Raw genomic sequence first — 13,463 nt, 5'->3', positions numbered from 1 at the left:
TTCCTCGAGGATTGAAATCATTTAGCTCCTCATTTCATAGCCCAACAAAAACTAGATGTTTATGGCTAATAGGAATTTTAGAGTTTTAAATACATTTAAAACAAGTTTCACAGTGGTTAAAGTCTGTCACAAGAGATTAAGAACTGAAAATTAAGTACCAGAGATTTGCATTAGAGATTAAACACTATTATATGTACAAATTAAACCAACCCCCTGAAAAAGCTATTTCCTTAGTAAACTGGAACACAGAGAGGGTATTTTTTTGAAGAAAGCAATAAATTGTTAACATACTATAGGACAAACGTTAAACACTGGCATAAAGTAAAAAACACTTAAGCTTTGTATTATAAATAATTGCAAGTAGAAGCATGCATGTTTCAAATACATTTTTTACCTGCAACACCATTCAATTCGGCCTTCCCCTTCACAAGTTTTTGCCCAGTGATTATCTGCAAGGTTTTTCATTGCCACAGCATATTCACACAGAGTTTCCTCATCCTCACAGTGCTCACGCCAGATCTTATCAAAGTCTCCCACTAAACAAACAAACAAAAAAATTTGCACATCAGATACAAAGTGTCTCATTATCTTCATGGCAAAATCCCCATCCAGTTTAAAAGTTACATAATGCCCCAAGAGATTACCTGCACGTAACAAAAACAAGTTCCCTTTCTCTAGTCATAAACACAAAATTCAAAGTTTTGGAGCAGGAAGGAGCTATCTAGTTAAGAAACTAGAAGTATTAGTACACAGATTTTGTTCAGTTTGTTCTGTGAAATTAAAGTCCCTAAAAAGTTTTGCTTTCAGGTTTCTGTGCCTGAGTATTAATATGACAAACATTTTAGAAATGAAAGATTTAAAGGTCTGTACTAGCATTCATGTCCACGGCAAATACTGTGGATGGCATTACATGAAAAAGTCATGAAAGTTGAACCCAGAATATAGACTTCTTTGAGAACATTGGAAAGAAAAAGGAATTCAAACCCTCATTGATTTCTGTTTAATCTAGCCAGTCCCAGTAAATTAGCTTCTAGGGCATAGTACTGAAGAATCAAATGAACTATAGTCAGGAAATGACAAACTCCTCTGCTGATCTCTAGGGACAGACTTGTTTCCATGCTCGTCACCTTGCTGAAAAGAAGTTTTGCAGGTTAAGTTCTGGCACTTCAAAGTAATTAAACATGATGATTTTCCTTTTTTGCTCCTAAGTATCAACTTCTCCTAGCCTGCTTTACGTAATGTACTGCTAAATAAAAACAAGATAAATGCTAGTCATGGCTAGCCACAATTCCTACAGAGCATGCAAACCCCTGGTGTACCTTACTGAAAGGATATTTCTGCCCTAAGAAAGACGCTCTCCTGGTATGATGTTCACTAATTTCTTTTGTGTTTCTTAATCACAAATGTGTGCACACATCTAGAATATATGTCAATCTGCAGAATAAAAAATATGTACAGATTTTGAACCTACAAGCTAATACAGCTAAGAATAGGTTTTCAAGAACACGGCTCTATTTTAAGCTTTACCTTGGACAAACAACACACTTTTCACAACATGGTTCCATCCTGTAGCATCTTTATAGTAGAAAGAAATACTTTTAAAGTGTATCAGCCATAAACTAACAGGCTTCTAACGTCTGTTAAAGCCGGAAAGTAGCTTACAGTATGATCTGTCCGCACATCAGTAAGAAATTTCTGTTTGTAACACACAGCAATTTCTTTGATGTACTTTGTTTTAATTAGCAGTAAAGCAAAGGTTTCTTCCAGTGACAACCATTTCATTTCTTCCCTCCTGTGCAAAGCAACAACAATCCTCACCTCATTTGTCCTCCACTTACAGAAAGACTGGCTCTTATGGTCAAGTGTAGATGTATACTTAAAAGATTTAAATCAACCATCCAGGTTTACTCCCTACTTAGGTTTGGTTTAGGGATGTCATAGCAATTTTCAGAAATAAGCACCTAGCACACTTGTACAATCATCAAAGTGAGTCATGTTTAAAATTAGGTGTTTATACTCCCTTGTATGAGATGGCAGTTGAGCTGGAAGGGAGTGGCCACAATTTAATGTTATCAAAATAAGGAAGAAATCATGTATTCTACTCGCTATTCAACAAGCATATATCAGAAACTTATTACACTGGACAAAAATAACCCAAAAGGTATAATATTTAATGGCATCCCTCATTATTTCCCAAGTGATTCAAGTTCAGAGAGATATGCTTTATAAGAAAAGGTATCAGCAAGGTCAACAGCTGACCACGAGACCAGAGAAAACACCCAAGTTGCAAGCAGGTCCCCACAGGGGCTTCTGCTAGAACCTGTGGGGCATTTTTCCAGTGCTTTCAGGAGAGCCTTTTGTAGAAACAAACATGCAGAACAAAATATACCCTACTGACAAAAGAGAGCAGAAAATGGCATCAACAGTGGCCTACCAGCACAGGGGGCAAAACAAACACAACTCCTAGCAATCTGTATTTCTTGTGTCAAAGTGCAGAACCGATACAGCACCAAGCCAGAAAGCACTAGCAAAGTTTTAAGTGATTTTCAACAGCAAATTAATTCTGGTGCAACTTAAAGAAAGTGTCATAGTTTCCCTGAATAAGACTCTGAATCTTACTGCACGGTCCAGACAACTGTGAAATGCCTCAATGGCTTGCAATTGCTAAAGATTTGTTTGAATACGAGGCCAGTAAGAAAGGTAAAAAGTAAATGAATGAACACATACTGAAGGAAAACACCATAAATACAAAATCTGAAGTTTATTACTGTTCTTTTATTTCACTACTTCATCTGGTCTATTCTGAAGCAATTATATTTCCAAATACCACTTCTCTTTAAAACATAAGACAGATGGGAAAGAAGAAATATGCAAAGACCAGATGTTCTTAACTAGCCTACCCTTACTAACAGCAAAGTAGTGATGCTTTTTAACACCAAATCCTGCTCAGCTGCCTATTCAGCTGCCCTGATACCCTGCTGAACATGGCTCTGAGCTGACAAGAAAATAAAATTGAATGATATAGAATATTAGGAGAGAGAGATGCAGAACACAAGTCAAAAATTCACCACAAAGTAATTCCATCACACATCCTGTAGTAAGTCAATTCTGTATGCACTTCTCGATTATTTTCATTTACCAATACAGAGATACAGAAATTGTCTACACGGGACAGGTACAGCCCTGCTTTTGTACGAGGAACTCTGAAATAGAAGAGAAGAAAACAGAAGAAAAATGGAGGACAAACTTCTACAAGATCACAACTGACAGAGGGAAAGTAAATGTGGACCAACTTCTGGCTGTTCCAAGAATACGAGACACAAAAAGCAGCTTAAAAGAAGAAAAAAGTTATTTCCTCATAAAATGTATAATTAAGCCTGAAGTTCATAAAGTCCATGCAGCTGGGCAAACTATGGGAAGAAAATCCATGACAAATTCTGTGTTCAAAATGAGGTTTCTAGCTCAGGAGCTCCTAGACCATAAAATCACTGAAAGACAGAAATACAAGCACACAGTGATACTCCCGCAGCATTTTTCAGTTATTCTTTTTAAGCATCTGCTGTTGGCCCACTGTCAATACTGATTTTGATATAATGCCCATTTCTCTGCCCTTTCATGAATACAAGCTGCACAACAACTGCAGATAATGGGCTGTCGTAAGACACCAGCACCATTGTGCAAGGCCTTTCAAAGGGTCTGGGGTCTAGTTTCCTTTAAGCAAGTAGCATGGCAGTGAATTGTTTTGTTTTGTTGTGGTTTTGTCTCCCCCCATACTTTTGCAGAGTGAGCTTTGAGAAGACACAAACAGGCACATTAGATATACAGGAACTCCAGATCCAGAATCATGCTCCAATACTGAGTTGAAAATGCAAACACGGTCCTTCCTATCTGTTGGGATTTTGAGATAGTGACTCCAATAAGTCTCGTAGCATTCAATTTCAAACTGATATCCAGAACACAGAAACATTAGGTATTAACTTTTTTCAATCAATACATTATAATCCACTGTGTATTAATTTTTCAAGCATACATTTTAACACAAATGCAAATATGGCGTTAACTCTATACTAGAGTTAAACATTTATTTATGAATCAATAAATTTTTGCTTATGTAACTAAGAGGGCAGTAAAATATGCAGAAAGGTTTAATGACAAAACAAGCAATTACTAGAGAAATAAGATACATAAAGTCTTCTGTTAAGCAATTAATAACATTGCAAATTAAACAGCAATTTGTGGTAGGCTAATCTAATAAAATTTTAAAAAATAGGTCTTGCACCTTTGATCACATCTTTAAGTTAATATTTGATCCTGTGTATTAAACTTTTCATCTCACATATTCATGACCGTACCATAACAAAGTTGAAGGCACTAAACACTCTAACTATGCACTTACAGATTACCTTTTATGCAATTTAAAACCTCTTTTGGGCGGCGAACTTTCAGAGATCTTCATGTGCCTGAGATCTCCATCAAGGAGCCAGTTATGTCAGTGTCCAGCTGAAAAGTGTGACTGGCAAAACTAGCTAATAACAGGAGTTTCATACACCTCTCAAACCACTAGAGTGATGCCATTTTAAAATTATTAAATGTTTGTTCTACTTTATCCACAATTACCTAGAAAATAAATAAATAACACATTCACTTTGAAGATTAACTATTCCTTTAAAAATAAAAAAGGCCAAAGCCCATTGCTTCCTAGAATTCTGTCAGTGAACAAATGACTGACTGATTTGTTCTCAGTAACTCACACTTTACAGTAACAAAAATCCAATACTACTTACCTAGAACAGATGAATCCCTCTGAATTTCCACCCATATTAATATTGCCCACAGAATAGCCAAGTCATAACCCTGAATTCAACCACAGAGTAATCAGCAGTTGCCAAATACTGTCACAGAGAGAACAGGTCAGGAGCATAGAAGTTATTTTTAAATGACCTTAATTACAAGATAATTTTAATTGTGGGTAACAGCAATAGAGATCAAATGTGAGCTCTATGTTTCAACAACTGAAAACATTTTTAATAGAGAAGAACCATACAAAATTAGTAAGAACTTCCTTTGTTCCACATTTATTTACAAGTTCTCATCAGAAGTTCCCAGAACAGCAGGAGAAGACCAGATTTGCCACTCTTGGAGGGACAATCCTACACTGTAATTCTTCTCTCCAGGCCGTCTATTATTAAGAATGAAAAATCCAGCTTTTTTCCATCCCATTAAAAAAAATGATATTAAGGAGACATTTATTTGTAGAGTGTTAAATCGAACTGTCATTTAAGGTATGCTTATAAAATAAACAGAAAAATTAATTAGGCAATTTTTCTTCAACTTCTGATAGAACAAATTATGCCAACTGATATTTTTGGAAAATATAATCCTCTGTAACATAAAAGAAGTAGATCTCAGTTCTGCAAAAGGCAGTATTTTTCATTTCAGAATGGAATGAAACCCAAAACAACTGATTTGAATAATTCTGCTTTATCAAGCAACACAGTAGTTGTCACACAGTTATAACAGTACTATCTGCACCCCCAAGAAGAGAGTTGTAATTACTATTTTCCATAATTCCATTGGTGCTCTTCGGAAAAACAATGCCGTCATCTCTCACAATCTCAAAACTAAGTACAACATACTTCATCCATCACCAAACGACACCTTGCATCCCCAAAGTTAACTGACACTGACACAGTGCATATAAGTCTTCAGGTACATGCAATGCAGGTTTAAGATCTTAGGCAAAAACATCCTCCAAAAAAAAAAAATTAAAAAAAACCCCAAAACCAAAAACCAAAAACCAAAAACCAACCAACCCCAACAAAACAAAACAAAACAGAACAAAACAAAACAAGTCACCTAACAAACAAACAAAAAAATCCCCCACAACAAAACAAACCAAAAAAACCCTAAAAAAACCCAAGAAAAAAAATTCGCACTTGAGAAAAAGCATAATTAGAACTGTCATTATTACCTTCTGGGAAACTAAAATATTCTCAATTCCAGGTAGCTCTAATTGGGAAAAAAACCAAATCAAAAAACAACAACAAAACCAAATAAAAACCTGAAAACAAACAAACATAAAAACCCAACCAAAAAACAAACCCAAACTAAACAAGAAAACCCTGAAACCCACCCAAACAAGAACAACAAAGAAACCCCCCAAGTGTCTAAGGGTTTGAAGTCATGGCTAACTACATACTGATATAATCAATAATGTAAAAAACCAGATTCAATCCATTCCCTTTGCAATACTTCCACTTAACAACACACTGCCTTCCTATTTTCTCCTCTACCAGAGCTTTGATAGCTCTGGTAGAAGAGAAAATAAACTCAATATATTGACTAACAACAAAACACAAAAGCAAAACCGACATGTTACTATTGCACAGCAGCTATTAATACTGCCTTAATACAAATTAATAAGTATTGCTCATTGTAAAAAGGAAACTTACCCCCACAATCAACAGGTGACCATGACAATGCTGGATAATTTCAGATGACTAGCTGCTGGCCTAGCAATGCCTAGCAAGGTCTTTGAGTTTTCTTTTCTTTGTTAATGGCAATGCATTGCAGAATGAAAAGAATCCACCTCATTTTCAGTCTCTTAAGATTCCTCTCACTTACTGGAAACAGTAAATTAGCTTAACATACTAAACAGTAAATGAGGAAAGCAGCCCTACACGATCCACTAGGCTAAAGCTGAAATCAAATTCCTATGAATATCTAACAAAATTTCCTCATTAACCTTGTCAGTTGAAATTTAGCTGTACTACTTATGTATGGATGCTGTGGCAATGGTAAGAAAAATTAATTACATGAGGAGTATCAGTAAATATTGTGACATTCGTAATTTTCATTGTAAACAAGATAAACTTACTGAACATCTGTCATACTAAAAGCATGTCCAGTTTTCCTTGTGAAAAGATATTAGGGTTTTTTTACTTCTTTGTTTTCCACTTTTACATGGCTATATACAGAACATGAACTTCAACTTGGACAAAGTCCAAGCAATCAGAGCTAATGTTGGACTGGGAGTTACCTGAGTTAATTCTTAGGAGTTACCTGAACTATTTCAGAATAAAATATTTTTTAAAAAATCAAATGCAAGAATCTAATTTTCTCTACCTCAGTATCAGTGTTCCTCCCTTCAACTTACATAGAAAGGATTCATTTGACCAAATGTGGGTTTCTCCATCTGACCTCTCAGGCAAACTTCCTAACCATCTGTTTACATGAAACATTCTCTGAGGACTCAATTCACCGATATTTCAGCATCTACTGGGGGTTATCTTAGATCACTCTGAAGAACCATTGTGTCTCTGATCTGCTATAAATCTCTGATGGCTGTCACACAAACAGCATGTATGTGATAGTTTAAGCAATTACTGCCCCCAGGTGTTGGATCTATTCTACTGGAAACTTCTCTTTCCCAAATCTGATTTTTTGGGATGGACTATGTGCTGCACCATCACACAACCAAAACAGTGATGAATATGTTAACAGGAACTACTGATTTTGGTAATTTTTGCAAATGCAGGAGCAAAACTTAGAAGAAGCTGATGCATAGATACAGATTTTATTATGCTGACCCTGTAACAGGAACATCATCTTCCCTGCCAGGGCAATAAAGGAGTAGGGAAGGTGACATATACCTCTTTGTTCAGTGAATGCAAGCCTATGCTGTAGCCAGTGTGTTTTCAAATTTCTGGGCTAAATAAATGATAGTAGTAATTAAATCTCCCAAAATGTAAAATCTTTTGCGATTTCTAATGAAAGCTTTGCTGCAAAACTGGGGTATGCAAACTGTAAGGGCAATTGTATCTTAAAGCTCATGTCATAAACTAGCATCAATTTTCATTTTAATTGAATATAATTTAGTTTCCATTGCAGAAAGTTTAACAGTTAGTATTACAAAATGTCTTCCTTTTCCAAGAAATTAATGCAAGTGGTAAAACATAAATGAGTATGTTGAAAACTTAGGTTTATTTCTACTGTAAACCAGTTATATTTAACAAAAAGGAGTAACAACTGTTAACTTATTGTGTACAGTGCAATGACAAAGTTTTTCCTGTCCTGTGAAAAATGACACCATTTCAAAATGTTTCCTGTTTCACATCAGGAAGAACTTAAGCTCTCTCACAGTTTTTCATGAAAAACATTAGACAAAGAGACCATGAAGCAACCGAGTTCACAACAGCCCTTCTGTCTAATGGTCTAAACCACTTACCTACTTGGGTTACTTATTATCATATGGTAGGGTCCTGTAAATTCTTCCTAATTTTCTGAAATACCTTTTAGAAAGTTGCTATCCATTTCCTTGAAGTTTCAACAAATCTTTCTGTTAAGGAATCAAACTGCCACCTAGAAATGCTTTTGTCAGCCTCTGTGATTTGGTAATTCGTAACAGGACAAACAACAATTCTGTGTGATTCTCTAAGCCTCAAGAGCCTTAGCAGGCATATGTTAGGAGTAATTAACTATTGTAGGGAGCACACAGGAAAACATTTCATAAAATACCTTTACAGATACCTCAGAAATTTTTTCCACTTGTGCTCATTACAGGACTTTGAGGGAAAAGTAGAGTCTAGTAAATCACCTTTCAGACTATATCCAAAACCATCTATAATTGAGGGTCATGCTACAGAGAAATCTTTACTTGATCAATACAGCTCTGCATGACCACAAAGTTAATAAACAACTGAGAGGAAAACAGGATTCCTCTGTATCAGGGGAAGGGATTTTTATTCCAGTAAAAATGAAACCTGTTTGGTTATTACAAGCAATTGGAAACAAACACACATCACATAGCAGATGTTCAGTAGATCTTGTGTAGTTCCTTAGGAACCACTAAATCTGCTTTTACAAGTGTGTGTCTCAGGCTCGACACACATCAGCCTACATGCAGTATTTAAAACATTCATGCATATATGCAACCCATAAAACACACTCCAGCCCATGGCTGCAGGTGCCCAAAAGATGCATAGAGGAAAACTGTAAAATTTAGGGTCACCTGTGGTACCAAGCAACAAAACTAAGGGTAAGCAACTGAATCAAACATTGTTTTTTCCTCATCTCCATGCAGTAACAGAAATTCAAACATCATGAAAAAACCTAATTTCTGTACTAAGTGCTTGTGTCACGCATCCAGAACCCTGAAATTTCTCGTAAGTGAATAACTAACTACTTGAGAGCAGTTCCAGCTTTTGGATTTTACAGTGGTGTTTAAAATAATTGAGATTAAACTAATCCGTTTGAACAGGAAGTGGGAATAAAACTAAAAAAACCCGAGTCTTATACTGAGACTCCTAAGAGAATATGTCACACCTCAAGAGTTACTCTCACTTATAGTTTTCTTTATGATGAGAAAGTTTAAAGGCTAACCTCAGGAATGGTGTCTATTTTTAGGAACCACTAGACAGGTACTGTCCTTCTCTATCCCTACCTTAAAGTAGCCTGAAACAATGTCTTAATGATTAGCTGATTTAGTTGACACATTTACTCAGTGTGGACAAGGACCAATTGCTTTTATTTAAAACCTATACTCATTAGCTAAACTTCATTAAATAATTTCAAAATATCACATAGAATACTACTGTAGGACCCACAGTAGAAAAAACAAGTAGCCTACAATTGCAAAATACCAAATCTGCCATGGCATTTATGATGACATGCTTCCCTTTATTTTCTTATTAGCAACAGAGATGGTATAAGGGGAAGTGAAGGAAATGTAGAAGGATAAAAAGGAGATGAAAAACAAGAAAAAAATTTAAATATTCCCAGTATAAGTCATACTAGTAATATCCAAAAATAAACATAAGTACTAGTCACACAGCAAAAATACTAAAATTGTTGAAGAAAACAAAAAAATACACTTCAGTGCAAACTTAAAAGCATGTCAGCTGCACCACTACAACGATGGTGAATGCCCATCATGAATGGCATGGGGCTATGGGGCTATGATATTACATGAGGCACAGTACAGAACCACATATAAAATCCATGCACCACTCTCACAAGTATAAGCCATTCAATAAGTGCAGAAATTAAAAAATAAGCCAAGGTTCAGCTTTGATCAATCTCCAGAATTACAATTTTTCACCAAGATTTTTTTCCTGATGATTTTTCACCAGGAAAAAAAACAAAATTGAACCCTTTACATGACATGATGCTGACTAAACTTTATTCTAGTAATTCCCTAGTAGCTGCAAAAAATTTGTTGCAATGCTTCCCTAGTTAAGAAATACTGTTCTTGCACTTCTGACAAGTATGCAACTTCTTCAAAAACATGTTAGCTTGCAATTTTGGAGCATATTGTCACTTTTCCACTGGCTCATCTTCAAAAAAGAGGGGAACCATTGCAGAAAATGAAACAAAATTTTAACAATGGTGCCATTTATAAGCAGCTCAGACAATATACTGGCTTGCGTGTTACAACTGCCCACTAAAACACAAACCTTGATAACGTCAACAAGGCAAATGAAGCAGCAAAGAAATCAGCTTATTAAAATCAAGTCCAAATAAAATCTATCAGCACATATCTCAGTGTCTCAAGGATGCATCTATTTCCTTTCAACACTTCCAAGAAGACAGTAACTTAGGATCATATTACAATACCAAGGGCTTTCTTACACTTATCTAACCTGTGCAACATAATAATATAACTTTCAGGATACTGAACATGCTTTTTCATGTTTAACAAAATTAATATGTGATTCTACTTTAGCTTCTACAGACAAAGCACTAAAGTCCATGCAACAGCAATTCTAGTACTGTTTGCTTATTTAGACAAAAGGGAAACTAGCTTCACAGAACTCTAGTAAAACATGAGAGGAGGCAGAGTAGAAAAAGAAAAGAAAAAAAGACAATACAAGATTCTGGAATCATACAGAATACTGTTTCTGCTTCATAAGGAAGTGAGTGCACTGCACTGTGGAGTCAAGAGGCTTTCCCCTCATAAAAAGCTGTAAACACATAAGCAAGGATGAGGGGATTTTTCCTCTTTGCTTTTCCATACTCAAGTCATAATTCAAATGGTACAGGGAAATTACAGATGATTTATTGATTTTTTTATTTCTATTTAACAAACTGTCAACTTTGATTTTGTCAGGGTAACATACTTGCCAGTCAGTGTCACCAAGTATTAGGAAAAAAATTCCAAGAAAAGACCCTTCAGAGATCAAGCACGTCCTAGTATTACAATTTCAGAATGACGTTAAAGGCATTCAAGAAGGAGATTTCCAAGTCTGCCTTTGGAAGCAAAGGCAGATACAGGGAGAAAAGACTCTGAAACTAGAATTCTTAAGCTGAAAGAACCTAACATATGAAGAATTACTGGCTATTAAGTACTAGTAACTTGTAAGGACCTGTGGCAGCACAGAAACCTTTCCCACGGGAAATTTTCTCTTCTTCTTCTATGTTTTATAAATAAAGTTTCATGTTATCGAAATGGCCTTTCGTATACAGGCGGTCAAACTCCTGGGCCAATCAATCCCTGGGGGGTGGATGATCATTGGCCAATCTGAACAGCCTTCTGATGTGTATATACATCTGTTAATTATTTAATAAAGTAGTTCTTTTAGCACTCTGAAAGGACTCATCTCTTCACTCCGCTAACGGTCAAACAGCAACAAGGACCACCTACTATTGGATGAGTAGGCAATGGGTGGAGCTCTTCTTGTTGCATAGATGTGATGAATTGTTTTAACTCAATGAAACGACATACCATGTTGGTAATTTGGAGCGACTAGGAAAATAATTGTAAAGTTTTCGCTAACGCATGATTGACAAGTCATAGGAAGTAAATGAAAATGCTGTTGGCTCTTTCATTTAACCAGCTACACGCAACCTACCCTTGAGGACGAGCTTGCTTTTTGCTATGAAGTAGGTAGTTGAAAAAATTCAGTTGTTACAAAAAATGCTCACTTTAAAAAAAAGGTTAGCAGTGCCAATCCTTGTCTGTCTTAATCTGCAGGCACTCTGAAATAACATAAAAACATGTACTGCTAAAAGCTGGACTCCTTTGCCAGGATTTGAATCTTTAAATATACTGTGCTCATTTTCCCAACGTTTGAGTGAAGAAGGGAGATCCTCCCTTAAGTTTTGCCTCACCAAGGGCAAACTAAACAGCGGCTTTTGATCAGTATCTAGATAGGCAGCTATTTGTGCCCAAATCCCATGAGCTGGCTCCAGTGGAGATTTTGGGAGTCCAGAAGGCAGTATGACCTTGTTTCTTTAAACCGAAGTGTCATACGCAAACACACAGGAGAGGCAAGAACTTGTGCCTGCAAGAGGAAGAGCTCCCATTTTATGTGTGTTCTTCTGGAGGTACACACTACGAGCTATGGGCTCACTGAAAGAATGGATGGATGAATTTTCTGTAACCTGTGTTAGCATTTCAGGGAGGTTTTAAAGCATTCCAATACCACCCCTAAAAACCTTGCATAAGGGCGTTAATACTGATGACAAAGTGGATTTTTCAAAGACTACACGGAATTTATTTTACAACAGCTTTACCCCAACCCCTTCACTTCGTGCTCCTGCCTTGAACTACTGCACTACGACTGAAAGACAGGAGGCACAAATAATTCACAAAGACCTGTGCCTTTCCAGATCACCATTCAATCTCTTTTGGCATTCATCATCTACTGTCCTCACGCTTGCAGATCCTCAGTTTGGACAACACTGCGATCCGACCGGGGAGCTCGCTCCTCGGGCAGAAGGGGCTCCGCTGGCAGCAGCTCCGGGAAAGCGGCACGACCCCGGCACAGCCGATCGGGTGCGCTCGGCGGGGCTGCGGGCAGCCGGCGGCGACCCCGCTCTGCCGGGGAGGGGCAGGAAGCGAGCGCGGAGCTGCTCCCGGCCGCCCTTCCCGGACACACCCCCTCGGCAGGGCCGGGGGCACCGGGCCGGCCCGCCAACCCTCGCCCGCGGGGGACACCCCGAGCCGCTGCCGGCGCGGGCAGCGCGGCGGCCCTGCCGGGGCGACCCCCTCCCCCGCGTTACCTTCCCGGTACTTCTTGCGCAGCCGCCGGTGGACGCTCTTCACCACCCCCGACAGCTTCTCCTGCTCCAGCTTCCGCTCCTGCTCCGGGGGCGGCGCGGAGGCGGCGGCGGCCCCGCCGGGCCGGGGCCGGGGCTGCGGAGCGGCCTCCATGGTGTTCCCGCTGCTCGCCGCGCACCGCCCGGCCCAGGGGGAGGTGCGCGCCCTGCCGGGGCGGTACCGTGCGGGCATGCGCGTGCCCGCCCCCGCCGCGCAGCCAGCCGGGAGATGGAGTCCGCGCTCCCGCCGCTCCATGGCCGCGCTCCGCAGCCCCGCGCTCCGGGCGCTCTGTTCTCCGCGGGGCACCGCGCTGGCCGCACCCCGCGGCTCTGGGACGGGTGTTTTCCGACAAAACTTCCCGTGCCACGCATCTGGAGCGGGTCACGTTTTTTACTGAGCGATGCTTAGTGAAACACTGAGGCGG

General features: G+C 38.6%; 1 protein-coding gene across 1 annotated transcript in view; it reads right to left on the bottom strand.

Annotated features, from left to right (window-relative positions):
- SAMTOR (S-adenosylmethionine sensor upstream of mTORC1) overlaps positions 1-13,208 on the bottom strand; it is a 31,243-nt gene extending 18,035 nt beyond the window's left edge. The window contains exons 1-2 of the mRNA XM_085042997.1: positions 13,003-13,208; positions 395-536 (exon numbers count right to left, since the gene is read on the bottom strand). Coding sequence (XP_084899123.1) covers positions 395-536; positions 13,003-13,153 — 293 coding nt within the window. The 5' untranslated portion in view covers positions 13,154-13,208. The remainder of the gene's footprint in view (positions 1-394; positions 537-13,002) is intronic.
- Positions 13,209-13,463: the final 255 nt, after the last annotated feature.

The sequence above is a fragment of the Lichenostomus cassidix genome, chromosome 1Aa, assembly GCF_008360975.1.
Source record: "Lichenostomus cassidix isolate B80296 chromosome 1Aa, HeHo_3.0, whole genome shotgun sequence".
NCBI lineage: Eukaryota > Metazoa > Chordata > Aves > Passeriformes > Meliphagidae > Lichenostomus > Lichenostomus cassidix.
The sequence above is the reverse complement of the archived record's forward strand: the minus strand, read 5'-3'. Positions and strand labels throughout refer to the sequence as shown.